Genomic DNA, 19,156 nt, shown 5'->3' with positions numbered 1-19,156 from the left:
AAACTGTGTATAAAAAAGGACAGGAGAGACTTTGACTACTTGATAGATGATTTAAATAAATTAAGGCCTGAATGATGTTGGTCCCCTGCATCAACATCCTCCTTTTTGAGTTGGTTAAGTTCTGGGACCTGAAGTCACGTTAATGGATACAGGAGGAAGAAACTGGACTTAGTGGATTAACTGCTGGGTATGACACAAGTGAATGCTGGCTGGAGGAAGTTAAACTGAGCTGAATATTAAAAGCTTGGGGGGACAAAGGTGAGCCACAGTTAGGTTTCTTTACCTCTGAGTTAGGAAATGGAACATTTTGCTTAATTTTTTAAATAAGAATTAGTGGGCGGGAGGATTTGTTTTGTTTCGGGCTTTTTTTTAAAAGGGAGGAACTGTACTGATCTTTAAAATCGTTCTGCATGTCAGTCTTTTCACAGCCGTGTTTCAGTGCCATGGCTAGAATCACTGCTGAGTTGTCCATTTGCTGTAGTAAGAGCAGAGGTAGAGAACTGTGTGGGAGTTCTGTGCACCAGCGCAAGCAAACAGGTCAGGGAGCTGGATTATGAGATGGCCAGAATGAACAGTGTATTGGAGTAAATGTGCGGCACAGCAAACGCATTTCCTGACCTGTCTGATAATGAGTGTCAGCAACTCCCTACCTGACTATCTTAACTCAACAGTTTCAACTAGCACATTATCTTCCAAGGACCTTGAGGGGTAAACGTTTTGACAGAAGTTGTTGCTGCAGTTTTGGCAATCATGCTCTTGCATCCTTTCAGTTACAGAGTTCACTTTGCCCTGAGAGATAGCTTAAGGGGATGAAGGGAGAGTTGGTAAGCGCAAATGCAGGCTGGAGCCTGAATTCCAGGCCCAGCGAGGTAACTAGCATAATGAACAACATTAGTTTCCATATCTTTAAAACGCAGTGCCCAGGATACCTTACCATTAGGGATCTTTTAGGAGAGACAAATAAGATGGTGAACAGGAAACTGCTTTGAATGGAGTAATGAACTATGCAAGTAGAAGAATTGGCAGCTCATAACAACTCCTAGGAAATAATAACAGTGCCTGCACATAGTTAAAACCTGTACAGCTTACTGTAGAACTTTGTCAGAAAAGTGCAGGCTGAATGCTTTGTTAACTATAACAGTAGAACTTTGTCAGAAAAGTTCAGGCTGAATGTTTTGTTAACTATAACAGATGATTTTTAAATTAAGCTTAACTGAAAATTATTTGGAGAATTTAATTTTTTTAAGTAACTTAGAATCTTCAGTAATGTTTTGGGAATCCACGTTTTAAATCCACTTAGTTTGTACAAAAAAGGAAAGTGCTATGGGAAGGTACATTTTAATGTTCCTGTCAATCAAAAGCAAAATTCAGAACTGAACTAGGCAGTGTACATCGATTTTTTTAGTGGATGAGCATTTACAGTAAGGACCCCTTTGAATTTTATGTACTTCCCTCCCACTATTAAGTGCTTTGATGTTTTGACTAGATGTAATCCAGAGGAATGAAAAGTAGTAGTAAAATGGTTATCTGTGACTGGAATCAAATTCCTTTTAAGTGGTTCCTTTTCAGTCTAAGACTTCAAGTTTCTTTTTTTTTTTTTCCAAGTTTCTTATTGCTGTTAAAACTCAGCGTTTTAGGACCATCGAAGCTTAAATGGTGTCGCTGGGCAATATCTAGTAATAGTAGAAATCACTGATAATGTTGTACATTACTGTAAGCCTGGTACTAATATGAACACATTGCATCCATTTTGTTTATATAGCTATCCCAAGACACAATTACACAGTGTAAATGTATCCCAGTATAAATGGCTCAGACGGTAACGCGTCCACCTGCAATGCAGGAGACCCAAGTTCGATCCCTGGGTTGGGAAGATCCCCTGGAGAAGGAAATGGCAACCCACTCCAGTACTCTTGCCCGGAAAATTCCATGGACTGAGGAGCCTGGTAGGCTACAGTCCATGGGGTCGCAAAGAGTTGGACATGACTGAGCGACTTTACTTTCACTTTAAAAAGTACACAGTGTTGTTATTTTAGATGAAGAAACTGAGGCCCTGAGGTTAGCAATTCACCCAATATGCAAAGTTATTAAGTAGAAGATTAGGGATTGTGACTTGTGAGTTGCTGCTCATTGTTGTGCAGGAACTAAGTTGTGTCTGACTCTTGTGACATTGTGGACTGTAGCCTGCCAGGCTCCTCTGTCCTTGGGATTTACCAGGCAAGAATACTAGAGTGGGTTGCCATGCCCTCTTCCAGGAAATCTTCCCAACCCAGCGATCAAACTGGCATCTCCTGCTTCGCCAGTGGATTCTTTACCACTGAGCCACATGAGAAGCCCAGTCCTGCTCATTAACCATGCTTTTAACTGTGACCTTGGACAGTTTAGCTTTAGTTTCCTCATGTGGCACATGGGATGATAGAACCTCCTGGGGATCTTATGAAGATTAAATTAGACAGTCTAAAGGTGTCTAAAATCAGTGAGACGTAACATTTGAAAAAGGTAGATAAATGGATAGCCTGCATGAAGGAAAGACTGCTTCATTTTTTAATTACATTCAGCCTTTGAAAGAAATCACTTTGTAGAATTCCCTGGTGGGCCAGTGGTTAGGACTTGGATATTCCATTGCAGGGGGCACGAGTTCAGTCCCTGGTTGGGCAACTAACATCCAGCAAGCTGCACAGCCAAAAGAAAAAAAAAATCACTTTTTTAAAAAAAGTAACCAATTCTGCCAGCTAGGTCACTTCTGTTGTTTTTTTCTGATTTCTCATGGATTAAAGGAATTAGAGGTGACATTTCCTTATTACTTTTAAGAGATAAAATTCCAAAAAGAAAAGCTTTAGAACTGAATGATTTCACTAGTGAATTCTACCAGATACTTAGGGAAGAATTAATACCAATCCTTCACAAACTTTTCTAAAAAATAGAAGAAAGGAAAACACTTCTAACTCATCCTTTAAGGCCAATATTACCATGATATCAAAATGAAAGACTTCACAAGAAAACCACAGAACAATATCCCTTAAGCAAATAAATAAAAAGTCCTCAAAATGCTAGTAAATGGGATCCAGCAACATATAAAAAAGAATTAAACACCACAGCCAAGTGGGATTTAACCCCAAAATGGAAGGTTGGTTTACCATGCAATAAAGAGTGTAATATATTGCATTAATAGAGGACAAAAAACCTACATGATCGTATCAGTTTGATAAAGTGCAACACCCTTTCAAGGTAGACGCACTTAACAGACTAGGAATGTAAGGGAACTTCGTTGACCCTGTAAAGAGATATTCCTTTTGTGGGATTTGTTCCTTTCTAATTTCTCATGGATTAAAGGAATTAGAACTGAAATTTTCTAACTACTTAAAAAAAATTATTTATTTGGCTGCCCCCGGTCTTAGTTGCTTATATCCAGTTGCCCGACCATCTGGGGCCACCTGCTTTGGGAGCACAGAGTCTCAGCCATTGAGCCACCAGGGAAGTCCCCCTAACTACTTTTAAGAAACAAAATCTTGAAAGGCCCAGAACCAAATGGATTCACTGGTGAATTCTGTCAAATACTTAGGGAAGAATTAACACTAATCCCTCACAAACTCTTCCAAAAATAGAAGAGAGGAGAATAGTTTCCAACACATTCTATGAGGCCAGTATTACCCTGATACCAAAACTAGACAAAGACTTTACAAGAAAGCTGTAGGTCAATATCTTTATGAAAATAGATGCAAAATAGACTATCTTGAAAATATTAAAGTTTAATTTAAAAGTAATTTGAGACTCCATTTGTTTTAAAAATCTTTTTTTTTGAATGGCCCCTTAGGGAGCATAAAGATACTGCCTATGAGAGGTGACAAATTTAATATTTCTTTAGTGTTTGCCAGTTCCTAAAATTGCTCTAAATCAATTTTTGATTTGTTGAAATTCAATGCAGAATGTGTATGTTTCTAATAGAATATTTTGTGTTCAGTTGAAGTCTCATGTATATTTTTCAGTATAGTAAAATAATAGTACTCTTTAGAGTGTGTCCTGAGAACACAGTTACCATTAACCAAAAATAAACTTAAATTTGGAGGAATTCGTGAAATTGGTAGCAGAGCAGAAAATAAGAAAATCATAGATAAACAGGGATATTTCCCTGTCCAAATGCTACAGTTGTATATACACCATTGCAAGGAAGAGTTAAAGAAAAAAAATCATAGAATATAATGAGAAGAAAGCTAGTTCTTGTTACATAAAATCATTCAGCTTTGTTGAAATATGTAGGAGGTGTAGGCCGTCTGGGAATTGAAGATGTGGTTGTACTAATTGTGTATCAAAAGAACAAACTATTTGTGTACTTATGAAGTACTGGACTCTGATAGACTGTATTATCTTGTTGTATTTTCACGGCAAGCCTTTGAGCTAGTAGTACTACTAGCTACATTTATAAAATAGGGAAGAAAGACTCCTGTAAGTTCAATAAGCTAACCAAGGCCACAAAGAGGGTCAAGAAAGTCTTGAACCCAGATTTCTCTTGACGTGACAGTTTACACCATCACATACACTGTACTGCCTTTTGCGTAAGGCCTTAATTTTCTGAATCGACAGTTTTAAAATAGAATATTTCCATTTCTAGAATTCAAGGTAAATTCACTCTTAAAAGTTAAAAAGTGAACTGAAATACTAAGAGTGAATAGATTAAGGTCTCTTGAAGAATCCTTCTGACAGTGAGATTTTGAGAACTGTGCTTTTTGCTCTGTCCTTGGAAAATTGAGACACAAGTTGGAAATATTTATGTTATTTATAAATGTATATTACATGTATATTTATATAATATTATTTATCATGTATATTATTTATATAATTTTATTTATCATGTATATTATTTATAAATGTATATACATGCATATACATATAAATGTATATGCATGTATTTTCTTGGCTTTGTGTACATTTGTCCATGTGATCCCAGTGGTAGAGATTCTCTGCCTTGGATATAGGCTGATAATTATATTTGATTATTAAAAGCAAAACAGTTATTAACTGGAAGGAAGGGGGCAAGATGTTCAGATTTCTAATCCAACTCACACTTCTGGGTCTTTGTCTGTACTTCCGTGCTTTGAAAGACTGGGTCGATTTAAAGCTGGTTTCTATACAACTTTGATCAAGTCTAACGAACCAGCCATACTGATCCAGTAATACATTTTTTAAGAGAAGCTTTCAGGTTTGAAATAATCACAGATTTGCAAAAGCTGCAAAATAGTACAGAGAGATCTCTTGTACCCAATACCCAGCTTCCCCAAATAACAATATCCATAGTAAAATGTCAGAACTAGGAAAAAATTGCATTGGTACAATCTATAGACCATATTTGTATTTCTCCAGGTTTTACCTGCCCTTGGGTGTACATAGTTACGTACAATTTTATCATGACACTAGTTGATACTTAAAATTATTGCTTTTGGTGTTTTTTATAGACAAAATATTCAGGCTGGAGTCTTAAGTAGTGCTAACAGATCTCTGCGTGTTTTTTCCTAGTTAGATAAAAGGTTATGAGTTTATGTTATCCACCTCCAACCCCCCTGAAACTTGATTGGTAGGACTAATGGTACAGAATATTCATGAACTCTGAAAACATGGGCAAACGCATTTATGTTTCCAGACTTTAAGGACACCCTTTATTGATCCTGAAGGTCAGAGTTTTTTCTTTTTTAATATTTGATAACTAGTTGGTCCTCATGGAATAAAACACTATTAGCAAACATTCATTTAGTGTTTAATATGTGCCAAGTTTGCTGATGGGCGTTAGACCCATTTTCTCCTTTAACCCTTTGTAATACAGAATTCTCACACTTCAGGCTTGAAACTGCCAGGAAACAGTCTTGAGCCCTGCCACCCAGTATTTATTGAAAGTCCATTCGAGGGAATTCCCTGGCAGTCTCACGGGTAGGCATTTTCACTGTTGGGGCCTGGGTTTGATCCCTGATGTCTCAAGCTGTGTGGCATGGCCAAAGAGGGGGTGGGGTGGGGAAATCTAGTTGAAAAATATTTAATGAGTATTTGAAGGAAGTGCAGTCTGTTCACTTCTCTGAAACCTAGAAATTTTAAGTTTTATTTCCAGATCAAGTTCTGGATCAACAGAAATCAGAACTTGGCCTATATAGTCTTGGCCCTCATATTGTTGGTTTTATTGACTTCACTTTTGCTGTAGTTAAGGGATACCGTACGATAAAGCCACACAAAACTATATTTACGTACAACTTAAGGGTATTTTTAAGAAAAGTTCACTTTGGTAGACTCATAAATGTTAAAAGATTTTCTTGTTTGTGGTTTTGATTTTTAATTGCTACTCTCCTGGAAGTCTGTAAGTAGTTTGTAATTTGGCCAAGACAGGAATTTAAATGGGCCCGCTGTGAGACAGTTTGTGGCACTAAGTAGTTTAGTCATGAATTAGACATCCACCTAGCATTTGCACCCAAGCTCAAAAGGGCACTGCGGTAGAGTTTAAGGTAATAGCCTTGTGGTGATTAAGAAAAAAAATAAAATAAAAATGGCTCTTAGGGGAAAATCAGGAAATGAAGTACTCCAAGAAAATGATGGCTTTCAAGCAGAAAGTATGAGAGAAACTGCTCTAATGGCATTCAGGAATATGAGAAATCTTGCACTGGAAGAGGTAATGTAGCTTAGTGAGCATGAACTGTGAAGAGACTTAGAAAATGTTAATGTTTCTTTACTGCTGGAAAGTGTTAATTTGGTTTAAAGGCACATAATTTCTTCACTTTTATTCTTAAACATTTTAGATCTAGGAGTCATCGGCTCTGGGACTTTGGGGAAGTTGGGAGTGGCGGAAACGTGCTATATATTTTTTTAAAGCATTATTGCTTTGTTGTTGAGCTTTTTGTTACATATTTCCTGTTAATAATCTTAAAAATAGTGACAACTGAGAAATACGCTGTCTGCTTTGTTGTTTAGTTGCTAAGTCGTGTCCCACTCTTTTGCGACCCCATGGACTGTGGCCCGCCTGGCTTCTCTGTCCTTGGGATTTCCTAGTCAAGAATACTGGGAGCGGGTTGCTGTTTCCTTCTCCAGGTTGGGATTTTCCCGACCCAGGTATTGAACCCACGTCTTCTGCATTGCAGGCAGATTCTTTACCACTGAGCTACCTGGGAAACCCTTACACTCTCTGCTTGGGAGTTTCTAAGTGTTAAGACACATGAAGAGTTCTGTTTGTTTATTTTCCCAAAGTAATTAGGCTGCAGCGGGTCTTTGTAGTGGCAGAGGGCGTAAAGGATCCAGGTCTCTAACCAGGGATCAGACCCGGCTCCCCTGTGTTGGGAGCATGAACTCTCAGCCACTGGACCACCAGAGAAGTCCTTGAAGAGTTTTAAAGGCAGAAAAAAGCTGCTTCTTAGATGTCTTCTTGGACATTAATATATGTGAAAAATCATTTTGTTTCTAAGGCAAAAGTGGTATAAAATTATCAGGTGAAGTATTGGGAGACAGCAGAGGTGGCCTCTGCTCCCCATTGTGACAACAGCCGTTTTTGGCAAGTCAGTCTGTTGTACCTCAGTTTCTTCTCTGAAAAGAGATTTAGACTAGATTCCAATGGTGTATATTTCAGCCCTGAAATATTTTTTTGGAGGGATAGGAGATAAATATTTTATGCATAATAGTGGAACATCTGGAGAAGGCAATGGCAACCCACGCCAGTACTATTGCCTGGAAAATCCCATGGATGGAGGAGCCTGGTGGGCTGCAGTCCATGAGGTCGCGAAGAGTCGGAAACTGAGCTACTTCACTTTCACGCATTGGAGAAGGAAATGGCAACCCACTCCAGTGTTCTCGTCTGTAGAATCCCAGGGACGGGGGAGCCTGGTGGGCTGCCATCTATGGGGTCGCACAGAGTCGGACACGACTGAAGTGACTTAGCAGCAGCAGCAGCGGAACATCCCTTTTTTAAAAAATGAATTTTTAACAGAATTGTTTCAAATCTATAGAATCATTTCTACCATGATTAACAACATTAGTATAGTACATTTATTATAATTAATGAACAGATCATGGTAATTACCGAAGTCCATATTTAATTCAGATTTCCTTTGTTTTTACTTGCTGCTCATGTTCCATGGTACCGTATTACATTTAGTCATCTTGTCTCCTTAAATTCCTCTTGGCTATGACAGTTTTTTTAGATTTTCTTTGTTTTTGATGTTCTTGACATTTGAGGACTACTGGTCAGGACAGCAGTCCCTCTGTTGGGATTTCGTTGATGTTTTTCTCATGATTAGAGGGAATATGGATTTTGGGGAAGACCACAGAGGTTAAAGTACTGTTTTTTTTTTTTTCTCTCTTTCTTAAAAAAATATAAATTTATTTATTTTAATTGGAGGCTAATTACAATATTGTATTGGTTTTGCATGAATCTGCCACAGGTGTACACGTGTTCCCCATCCTGAACCCCCCTCCCACCTCCCTCTCCGTACCATCCCTCTGGGTCATCCCAGTGCACCAGCCCTGGGCATCCTGTATCCTGCATTGAACCTGGACTGGCGATTCGTTTCTTACATGATATTATACATGTTTCAATGCCATTCTCCAAAATCATCCCACTGCTCCCTTGCCCACAGAGTCCAAAAGACTGTTCTATACATTTGGTCTCTTTTGCTGTCTCACATACAGGGTTATTGTTTCTATCTTTCTAGATTCCATATATATGCGTTAGTATACTGTATTGGTGTTTTTCTTTCTGGCTTCCTTCACTCCGTATAATAGGCTCCAGTTTCATCCACCTCATTAGAAAGTGAAAGTGATGTCACTCAGTCGTGTCCGACTCTTTGCGACCCCATGGACTGTAACTTATCAGGCTCCTCTGTCCATGGGATTTTCCAGGCAATAGTACTGGAGTGGATTGCCATTTCCTTCTCCAGTGGATCTTCTTCAAATGTATTCTTTTTAATGGCTGAGTAATACCCCATTGTGTATATGTACCACAGCTTTCTTATCCATTCGAAAAATATGGAACACTTCACGAATTTGCGTGTCATCCTTGCGCAGGAGCCACGTTAATTTTCTCTGTATCGTTCCAGTCTTACTAACTGTGCTGCCGAAGCGGGCGCTGAAGTACTGTTTTCACCACATTGTATCAAGGGCACGTGCTGTCAGCATGACATCACTTTTGGTCTTTACCTTGAGCACCTGGCTGAAGTAGTGTTTGGTGGGCTTCTCCACTGTAAATTCCTGCTTTTCCTGTTCGCATACAGGAAGGAGAGCACTCTGTGTAGCCCACTTGTAAGGGTAGGGAGTTATGTTTCTCCTCCTTGACAGTGGACTAGCTGTATCTGTTACTTGGAATATTTCTGCCTGGGAAGTTTGCCTCTTTTGTTTGTTTAGTCTCATTTATTTATTTATTCAGTAATGTAATGTGTAGATTCATGGGCATTTATTTTGTGCTTTAGAATATAATCTAGTACGACTTATTTATTGCTCGTATTGTTCCAGCTTTGGCCATTGCTCGCTCTTTTGTTCCTTTGATGTAGCCCCCCCATCGTTGTGGGTGTTTTTGTTTTGAACACTTCGTCACTTTCTGGCAGTACAAGATGTTCCAGGCTTGTCTTATATGTTTGCTGCCCTAATCCTAGAATCACCCAAGGAACCCTGTTTCCTTTTTATTGGAGATGATATTGGAAACCAAAATCCTTGATACTAGGGTATTTATTGTATTGCTACTGAGGTGTAGTAGTTTCTTGTATGCCCTCCTAACTGATAGAGCAAGAAAATATATGTGTGTATACTAACTGTTTATATGCACATATCTATAAATATTTTGTATGTAATCCTCTGTATATTAACATAAACATGAGTTCATATTGTAGTCTCTTAACTCTTGCCCATTACCATGTGGATTATCTTAGCCTCTTTGTCTTGCTTGTCCGTAAAATTTCCACGCTCAGCATTGAAAGTGGCCCCTGCCATACACCATCCATTTACTTAATTTTCCTGATATATGTGTTTAGCAGTATGCAAATGGTTACCCTGAATACTCATGACAGTCAGTTCAGCTTGAGCAGTACTTTTGTATAGTCTGGTTTTGCAGACTTCGCTGATTGCCAGAGCTACTTAGGGAAAAGTCTTTTCCCGCCAACTCTCTGAGTGAGGTTGCTTCATGTGTTTGTGATACAGTTGGGTGGTTTCGCCACATCCTGTGTGTATCCTTGGGTCACTCAACCTCTTAAATGATGGTTTATAATTTCCGTACATCAAGATCCATTCTTTGTGCTGTTAAATTTTATGGGATTTGAAAAATACGTAGTACCATGCATCCATAATTACAACAGTATACAGAACAGTTTCTCTGCCTAGAATAGCCCCCTGTGCCTGCCTGTTCAACCTGCCCGCTGCCTCTAAACCTCTGATTTTTTTTTTTCTTTTGATAATCTAGGGTTCGGCCTTCTTCAGAATGTGATCTAATTGGAATTATATAGCATTGGCCTTTTCAGACTCAGTTACCCTTCTCTCAGCAGTATCCACTAAAGATTCAAGTCTCTTTTTGGCTTAATAGCTCTTTTTTTTTTTTTTAAATTATAGTTTATAGTTTGTTTACAATGTTGTGATAATTTCTGCTGTACAGCAAAGTGATTCAGTTTAGGTAGCTCATCTTGTAATTTCTGAACAATATTTCATCTAATGGGTATACTACAGTTTGTTTACTCATTCCCCTACTGAAGAACATTTTGGTTTCTTCAGGTTTTGAGTTACGGATAAAGCTGTTGTAAACATTGGTGTGACAGTTTTTGTCCAGTCGTAAGCCTTCAGATCTGTTGGGCAAGAACTTGGGAACATGATTGACAAATCATATAGTAAGTCTATGGTTAGCTTTGTAAGAAATTGCCAGAGTATGTTCCAGAGTGCCTGAAATTTTAGATTTTCACCAGCAGTGAAAAATGAGTTCCTGTTACTTCACATCCTTGCTAGTGTTTTGGATCTTAGCCATTCTAATAGGGGTATTGTAGTATCTCATTGTTCGCAGTTACCTAATGGCAGATGAAAGAGCTTCCCCAGTGGCTCAGCAGTAAAGAATCTGCCTGCAGTGCAGGAGCTACAGGAGACCTGGGTTCGATCCCTGAGTCAGGAAGATCTCCTGGAGAAGGGCATGGCAACCCACTCCAGTAGGAGAATCCCATGGACAGAAGAGCCTAGTGGGCTACAGTCCGTGGGGTTGCAAAGAGTCGGACATGACTGAAGCGACTTAGCAATGGCAGATGATGTCTGATCTTTTCATATGCCATCTAAATATCTTGTTTGGTGAGGTATCTGTTTAGATGTTTTGCCCAGTTTGTAATTGGGTGGCTTGTTTTCTTACTGGTTCCGTTTGTGTTCTTTGTACATTTTGGAATCCATTTCTTTATTAGATATTTATTTTGCAAATATTTTCTCCTAGCTTGATTTGTTTTTTAATTCTCAGGTTTCTTTCGTAGAGTTAAAGTAAGTTCAACCAATTTTTTTCTTTCGTGTATCTAGCTTTTGATGTATTGGGAAACTCTTTGTCAAACCCAAGATTGCTTAAAATTTCTCCTGTGTTTTCTTATAGAAATCATAATAGTGCAACATCCTTTTTGATATGTGTGGGTAGGAGGACTGAAATGAGGGTGGGTTTTGTTACTTGGTAATACTGGGTTTTCATTAATGAAGTGGAGAATTAAGATCACCTTAAAATATATTGTTTTGGATTATTTCTAAGTGTGACCAAGTCTTTAACAAAATTTGGAATGTTTGGGCTGGCTTAATAGTGGCTCTTGAAACTAGACCTGTTTAGCATTTTCTTGGGAGTATTGGCAAGTTACTTTGGCAAATATTGAAGTAGCATATGTAAAACTAGCAGTGGCTTAGGCTCATAAACACACAGCTGTGAGAATTGATTTGTCATGGTTTGGCAATGGTGGTTCCTCCACGGCTTTAACAACCCTCTAGATAATGTGAAAGTTAACAGATATGTGCCTGAGACTTCTCAAACCTGAAAAACCAGGTCCTGAAACTCAGGCTGTAGGGAAATGGTGGTGGAGAGAAGTGTGTTTCCTGTTCATGACTGGGATGGTAGCCTTATGCTGCCGGACAACTTCTGCTTTTATTCTGCCTCCCTCATGCAGATGCCACCTTTCCTGGGTTCCTCGGTCCAGCAACCTGTTGCGCAGTCACACTCCTCACTCGCTAAACCCTGCCTGAATCCTCCGTTCCAGCCCACTCCCTTCAGGACCCTTCCTGACTAGCCTTTCTATCCTCTCACACGTGTTCGGGATGCAGCCGCGTTTTGTCTAGTGTAATAGAAATAGGAGATCTGAAATCTTTGACTCTCACTTATTGGTTGTGATATTGAGTAAATGATTGGGTTGTTTTCATTTCAGTACATCTTAGTAATACCTCAAGGGAGGTTTGCAAAATAATGTAACTGTGAAAGTGCTTTTATAAACTGGAACACAAAGCACAAGTTGATGATTCATAAACCCTAGTCAGTGGTTCTCAAGGTAGCAACCTTTGCATCGCCTGGAACCTGATAGAAAGGAAAAGGCCCAGCGCGCGCACACTCAATCAGCAGTCTGTTTTAAAAAGCCCCCTGAGGCACGCTCAAGTTAGGAAGAGCTGCCTTGTGACATTATACTCAACCCAAGGAGCATTGTGTTAGTCTGCTTGGGCTGCCACAACAGCACCACAGACCGGGCAGCTTAAACAACAGAAAAGTGTTTTCTTAATGTCTGGAAGTCTGTGATCGAGGCGCTGGCAGAGTTGGCTTCTGGTGTGGCCTTCCTCCTCAGCTTGCGGAGGGCCACCATCTTGCGTCCTCGTTGGACTTAACCTCTGTGCACGTGGATTCCTGGTTCTCTTCCTCTTACTATAGACACCAGTTAGGGCCCCAACCTTATGACCGCTTTTAAACTTAATTGCTTCCTTAAAGATCCTATCTCTAAATATAGTTATGTTGGGAGTTCGAGTTTCAATATACAAATTTGAGGTAGGAGACACAGTTAAGCCTGTAACAGCGGTATATGTTGTATGTGTGTGTGCACTCAGTTGCTCACTTGTGACCAAATCTTTTACAACCCAATGGACTGTAGCCTGCCAGGTCCTTCCATAGGATTTCCCAGGCAAGAATACTGGAGTGGGTTACCATTTCCTTCTCCAGCAGATCTTCCCAAATTGTGGGTCTCCTTCATTGGCAGACCAATTCTTTACCACTGAGCCACCTGCAAGCCCATAACATAACAGCAGTATATCAATAAATTAAAAATTAGAGGAAAAAAATCAGTCTTCCTGTTCTGCAGTTTTACTCTCCCTCACTGAACCCTACCTGAATCCCATTTTTGAAAGGTAAGTAGTTAGTTCGTCTCCCCGATTAGCTTTTCCTTGAGCAGCAGTGTTTTAACATCAGTACATAGTCCTTGTTAATTCACTGGTTTTGTGATTCACTTAATTGCTACTAGGCTTATCGCATTTGCCTTTTTGACTTAACTATTTTGTGGGCTAATTTGATTTATAGAGTATCCCTGGGAACCCAACTACCATTTATAGCATTATTTCTGTGAGGACTTTTTAGGTTGTATACAGTTGATTTAGATAAAAGTGTTGAATCAGCCTGTTTAGTTTCAGAGAATCCAGTGTAGTTGTAAATCAAAGCAATATTGCTATGCCATTGTATATTTTGGTGGTAGAGAATAGAAGCCTTACCAGTGAAAAATTGAAATTACTGGCATTTCTTGGTATATAAGAAGCCATAGCAGAATGTTGACATTGAGAGTTTTTAAACTCTAATACCAGTCCTAGGAAAGATGATGAGTGAGTTTTTATCTTTATAAAAATCTTTTATTTCTTTATTTTCTGTGCTGCCTAGGAGTCCAGTGAGCTTTACTTTCTTTCCTTTTGTGAAAACAGTACCCACGATTTATAAATAAAAGAAATACTGCCAAATGATACATGAAAATCTAGTTCTATATAATTAATCACTTTAAAGGATTATAGCATTTATAAGGAATTAGGCATTAAATTCAGCATTAGAATAAGTTGATTTACAAGTGACCAAAAAATTAAGCTATTTTCTTTATTTTAATAAAATCTTTTTTATAGCAGTGAAAATACTTGTAAGATCTACCATCTTAACCATCAAGTTCAGTGGCATTGAGTATGTTCACATTGTTGTACAGCTTTTACCTCCATCCGTCTCCAGAACTCTTTGTCTTGCAGAATTAAAATTCTGTACTACCTACTGCCAAATCATTTTGTGCATCCGTGTGGCTGAGTTTTTATATCTTTAGATCTGTGGTTTTGGAGAGAGGATTGACTACCATCCATGACAGTCAAATATAATATGTAAGACACTTGAAGGCTTAGAAAAAAGAGATAAAAATAGTTGGTCTATGGGGTTTAATATATTTTTTTTGTTTTTCGGAGAAGGCAATGGCGCCCCTCTCCAGTACTCTTGCCTGGAAACTCCCATGGACGGAGGAGCCTGGTGGGCTGCAGTCCATGGGGTGGCACAGAGTCGGACACAACTGAGCGACTTCCCTTTCACTTTTCACTTTCATCCATTGGAGAAGAAAATGGCACCCCACTCCAGTGTTCTTGCCTGGAGAATCCCAGGGATGGCAGAGCCTGGTGGGCTGCCATCTTTGGGGTTGCACAGAGTCGGACACGACTGAAGTGACTTAGCAGCAGCAGCATGGTTTAATATATTTTTTTGTTGAATCTTAAAACTGATGTATTATTTATTTATTTGGCTTATTGGGTCTTAGTTGCTGACAGGTGGGATCTCCATTGCATCATGCGGGATCTTTTTTTTAATGCAGGACCTTGTTGAGCATGGAGTCTCTAATTGTGGCCTGTGGGCTTAGTTGCTCTGTTGCATGTAGGATCTTAGTTCCTCAGCCATGGATCAAACTCAAGTCCCCTGCTTTGCACAGGGTTCCCTGGAAGTCCCTTAAAACACTAATTAAAAAACATACCTATTCTTCTTGATCTTTGGACAAAAACAGCAGCATAATCTAAATTAAGTCTTTAATGTGAGGCAAGTTAACTCCTCTGTTATTTCATTGTAATGTTTTAACTCGTTTAAACTATTCTGTAAAAGGGGCTTTGTCTATTGTAAAGCTCTTTACAAATGCAAGAAGTTATTTTGAAATTATATCTGAACACCCTAGGTCTGTGTAGCCAACATGATATTCTATATGGGGACAATTGTTTGAGTTATATTTTGAATTTTTTCTTGAAATTGGATCTTTTAACTAACTGATTTTAGGAAAACCTGTTATTCTGAGTTCACTTTCTTTATCTATAAAATGAAATACAGTAAAGTTCCTTTCAGCTCTGATTTGAAAGCCTGAATTTTAAATAAGGGTTCAAAATTTTTGAAAAGAGGTGATACAATTAACTGTACTTTTTTTTAATAAATACTTAGATCATGGAAGGGAAGTGGTTGCTGTGTATGTTACTGGTCCTTGGAACTGCTCTTGTTCAAGCTCATGATGGACATGACGATGATGTGATTGACATTGAGGATGACCTTGATGACGTCATTGAAGAGGTAGAAGACTCAAAACCGAAGCCAGATGACAGCAGTCTGCCATCGCCAAAGGTTTGACATGATCTTTGAATCTGTTTGTTTTGCCTCTTGAGATGATCAAAAAATGAAGGTACATTTTGGATCCTTACTAAAGGGAAAGCAAAATTTGCTAAAATACTATTGCTCTCTCTGTCAACCTTTGTTATATTGTCCCAAAGATAAATTATATGGGTTGAATTTGAGGGCCAGTCATGCAAGTTTGAAAGCAAACCAAGAGAATAGATCCTACTGAGAATATTTTAATTCTTAATTCATTTTTATGTTTAACACAGGTCACCTACAAAGCTCCAGTTCCAACTGGGGAAGTGTATTTTGCTGATTCTTTTGACAGAGGAACTCTGTCAGGGTAAGTGTTTTGTAGGGGGAAAAAATCTTAGAGGCAAACATCATGTAACTAGAATAGTAGATTCCTTTTTAGATAGTATTTTATATTTTCAGTCCCATTTAGGAAAAATCTTTTAGAACATGTGGTTCTTGCTTCCATTTATTTCCCCTTCACCTTGTATTTTGTTCTTTGAGAAAAATTTTTTTTTCTCTTGAGTCTTAAAAAGTGAAATTATTCCATGAGTTTGGTACTTTTTGTTACCAATTTTTGATTTGAGTATAGTATATTATCACTACTTGAAAGACATATTTAAAAGTTGAAAGTAGAGTGATTAGGTGGGCTAAGAAGAGCTGAATTGTCCCTGTTTTCATTATTATTTACATTGTTTCTTTTTACAGGCCAACTGTAATTTGATTCTTAATTTGGGGGGATGTCTTAATTACAGGTGGATTTTATCCAAAGCCAAGAAAGATGACACTGATGATGAAATTGCCAAATATGATGGTGAGAGTTGCATTTGATTTAGATATAACAGCAGATTGAGATATGGTATGTTTCCATAGTATCTCAAGACTGGTTTAAAAGTAGTATGTATACATTTTAAGGTTATTCCTTGGAACTTTGCTATCTTTGTGTGTCCCGTTATATTTGATAGGGTTAGACCTGTTTAATTTTAATTTTTATACTATAAAGTAGAAAGATAATTTATTACCCATGGTGCTGTATTTTGGACATGGAAGGTCTTTTCTAGGCATTGGTAAAATGCATGTGCTTTGGGTTTTTAAAAACTATATCCTAATATTTATCAGTTATGTGTGTTTAATATTAATAGGCCAGCTCTTAGAGGTAAATGGAACAGGTTAAACATTTGTCTGTGTGATGAATTTATACAACTCGGAGTTTTATTTATTACCATTTAAGGATCTTCAGAGGTGTAGTTAGAGAGTGGAACTGTTTTTTGTTGTCTTGCAGGAAAATGGGAGGTAGATGAAATGAAGGAAACGAAACTTCCAGGCGATAAAGGACTTGTGTTGATGTCTCGGGCCAAACACCATGCTATCTCTACTAAGCTGAACAAGCCCTTCATCTTCGATACCAAGCCTCTCATTGTTCAGTAAGTAAAACGCTTGGTTGATAGAAGCTTTCTGGGAAGAATGATACCTGTTTAAAACTGTTATTCTATGTAAAAAAATAATGAAAATAATTACATGTTGTAATAGAAATTTTAGGATGTGTTTCAGCATCTTGTAACATTTTTTTTCATGCCCAATAAATTTTTTTAAAATAAATCAGCTATTTTTCCTCCTGATACCAAATGAACTTCTGGATTTTGCAGTAAGTATTTATTGGGAATCTGCATTACGTTTTTTTTTTTTTTTTTTTTACTTATTTAATTTTGGAGGATTGGGTGGATATAACAGTAGAAGATGGAATTTTTACATATAACCTGTATAAAACATGTGATCAAAATGAGGGAAAGGGGAAATAAATTAATGCCATATGGTTTCTGCTTTTTTTCCCCCCCTAAAATTAGGTATGAAGTTAATTTCCAAAATGGGATAGAATGTGGCGGTGCGTATGTGAAACTACTTTCCAAAACCCCAGAGCTCAATCTGGTAAGTGCTTTCTGTTTATGTGGCCACCCAATTAATTACCTTTTAAGAATTTCAGAAAGAACGAAAGAAAATTTTCTAAGACCTGTGAAAATAAAGGTCTTCTTTCCTGCTGTTGAAATATCTTGGAAGTTGAAAATATCGACTTTGACATTTCTGTGCTTTTTATTTGAAATGTAAATTTCGAAGCTGTTTCTTAGTTTCTGTCCTATGTAATTTTTAGTTTTAGCAAACTTTATAAAAAGAAGCAGTAACTCTCTAGATAAATGCATTATTTTATGCTTTTAATCATTCTCAGTGAAATTTCTGGTTATTTTTAGTGGTATCTGTACAAATCTCATAAATGAATAAATAGGACACTATTTGGGATTTTGTAAGAGGATATATCATACTTTTGAAAAGTTGCTTTTCAACACTTTGAGTTACTTAATTCGTTTTTGTTTCTGAAGGATCAGTTCCACGACAAGACCCCCTATACGATTATGTTTGGTCCAGATAAATGTGGAGAGGACTATAAATTGCACTTCATCTTCCGCCACAAAAACCCCAAAACAGGTGTATATGAAGAAAAGCATGCTAAGAGGCCAGATGCAGATCTGAAGACCTATTTTACTGATAAGAAAACACATCTTTATACATTAAGTAAGAAAAACTATTAATTAATTTGAGGGGGTTTTGGCACTACCCATTTATCATCCTTCTAAAGATTATAATGAAAATGACCTGCAAATAACAATCTCTATTTACTTACTATCATAGTGGTGAGAAGAACTTAGTTTCTCAGTGCTAAAAGAAATGCTTCTTCCTTAGGTTGAATTGAGAAACATATTTTAAGAAAAGCTTTTCTGTCCTGTGAAGAGATTCTTTGCTTGATCTCCACTCATCTCCTGCCTTTGTTTATTTTCTTATTGATAGAATGTTAAGTAACAGGACATAAAATAGAAATGTGTGTCTTCTAGTTGAACTTGTTTGAATGCTCCAGCACCTAGACAGTTGAGTATAATTATTCAGACATTGGAATGGGGTTTTTATATTCATAAGGCGCTTTCTGCTTTGAGATCACATGTAGTCATGCTTCTTTTCCTAAAGAATGCAATAACTTTTTTCTTTATAACGAAAGTATATATATTCAGCATAGAAATTTGAAAGGAAAAAAGACAAGGTATCTGAAATATCAACATTGTGATACGTATTTGGCCATATGTGAATAAACATGTATATATGTGTAAACACATATAATTTTATATTAAAGGTTAAATATGTTTTATTTCTTCTCTTAACAAAATGTGAGAATTTTCTGTGAGAATGTTTCATTGATAACATTGATCACCTTCATTATCATTTAGGATAGCAGCATAGTACTTACTCTGTTATCTTCCACAGTATTCTGGATGTGCTGTGATCTAGTCACTTGCCTATTAGACATTTAGTTGTAGGATCCAGGCTTTAGCATGATTCCACTTAAGATACCTTTATAGATTTAAAGTTACATTTGCATTCTTCACTGGAGTCCAAAAGTACAACCTGAGTAGATTTGTGGTTTAATAAATAAAAGGTTTGTGTGATTGGAACTGTTGGCAACATAGGTAGTGGTAATACCAACTCAGAAAATGAGGAAATGGGTCTTTTCTACTGGGAGAT

The 19,156-nt window shown here is 37.7% G+C and overlaps 1 protein-coding gene and 1 non-coding gene across 2 annotated transcripts in view; one reads left to right on the top strand and one right to left on the bottom strand.

The window, feature by feature from the left end:
- The window catches only part of CANX (calnexin), a 32,287-nt gene that overhangs the window by 1,237 nt on the left and 11,894 nt on the right, over positions 1–19,156 (top strand). Inside the window, exons 2-7 of the mRNA XM_068981180.1 lie at positions 15,413–15,589; positions 15,850–15,923; positions 16,348–16,406; positions 16,875–17,016; positions 17,437–17,518; positions 17,965–18,157. Coding sequence (XP_068837281.1) covers positions 15,416–15,589; positions 15,850–15,923; positions 16,348–16,406; positions 16,875–17,016; positions 17,437–17,518; positions 17,965–18,157 — 724 coding nt within the window. The 5' untranslated portion in view covers positions 15,413–15,415. The remainder of the gene's footprint in view (positions 1–15,412; positions 15,590–15,849; positions 15,924–16,347; positions 16,407–16,874; positions 17,017–17,436; positions 17,519–17,964; positions 18,158–19,156) is intronic.
- On the bottom strand, positions 8,983–9,089 carry LOC138086760 (U6 spliceosomal RNA). Its single transcript, XR_011145455.1, has one exon. It is a non-coding gene; the product is annotated as a U6 spliceosomal RNA (small nuclear RNA).

This window comes from Capricornis sumatraensis, chromosome 9 (assembly GCF_032405125.1).
Source record: "Capricornis sumatraensis isolate serow.1 chromosome 9, serow.2, whole genome shotgun sequence".
Taxonomy (NCBI): Eukaryota; Metazoa; Chordata; class Mammalia; order Artiodactyla; family Bovidae; genus Capricornis; species Capricornis sumatraensis.
The sequence above is the reverse complement of the archived record's forward strand: the minus strand, read 5'-3'. Positions and strand labels throughout refer to the sequence as shown.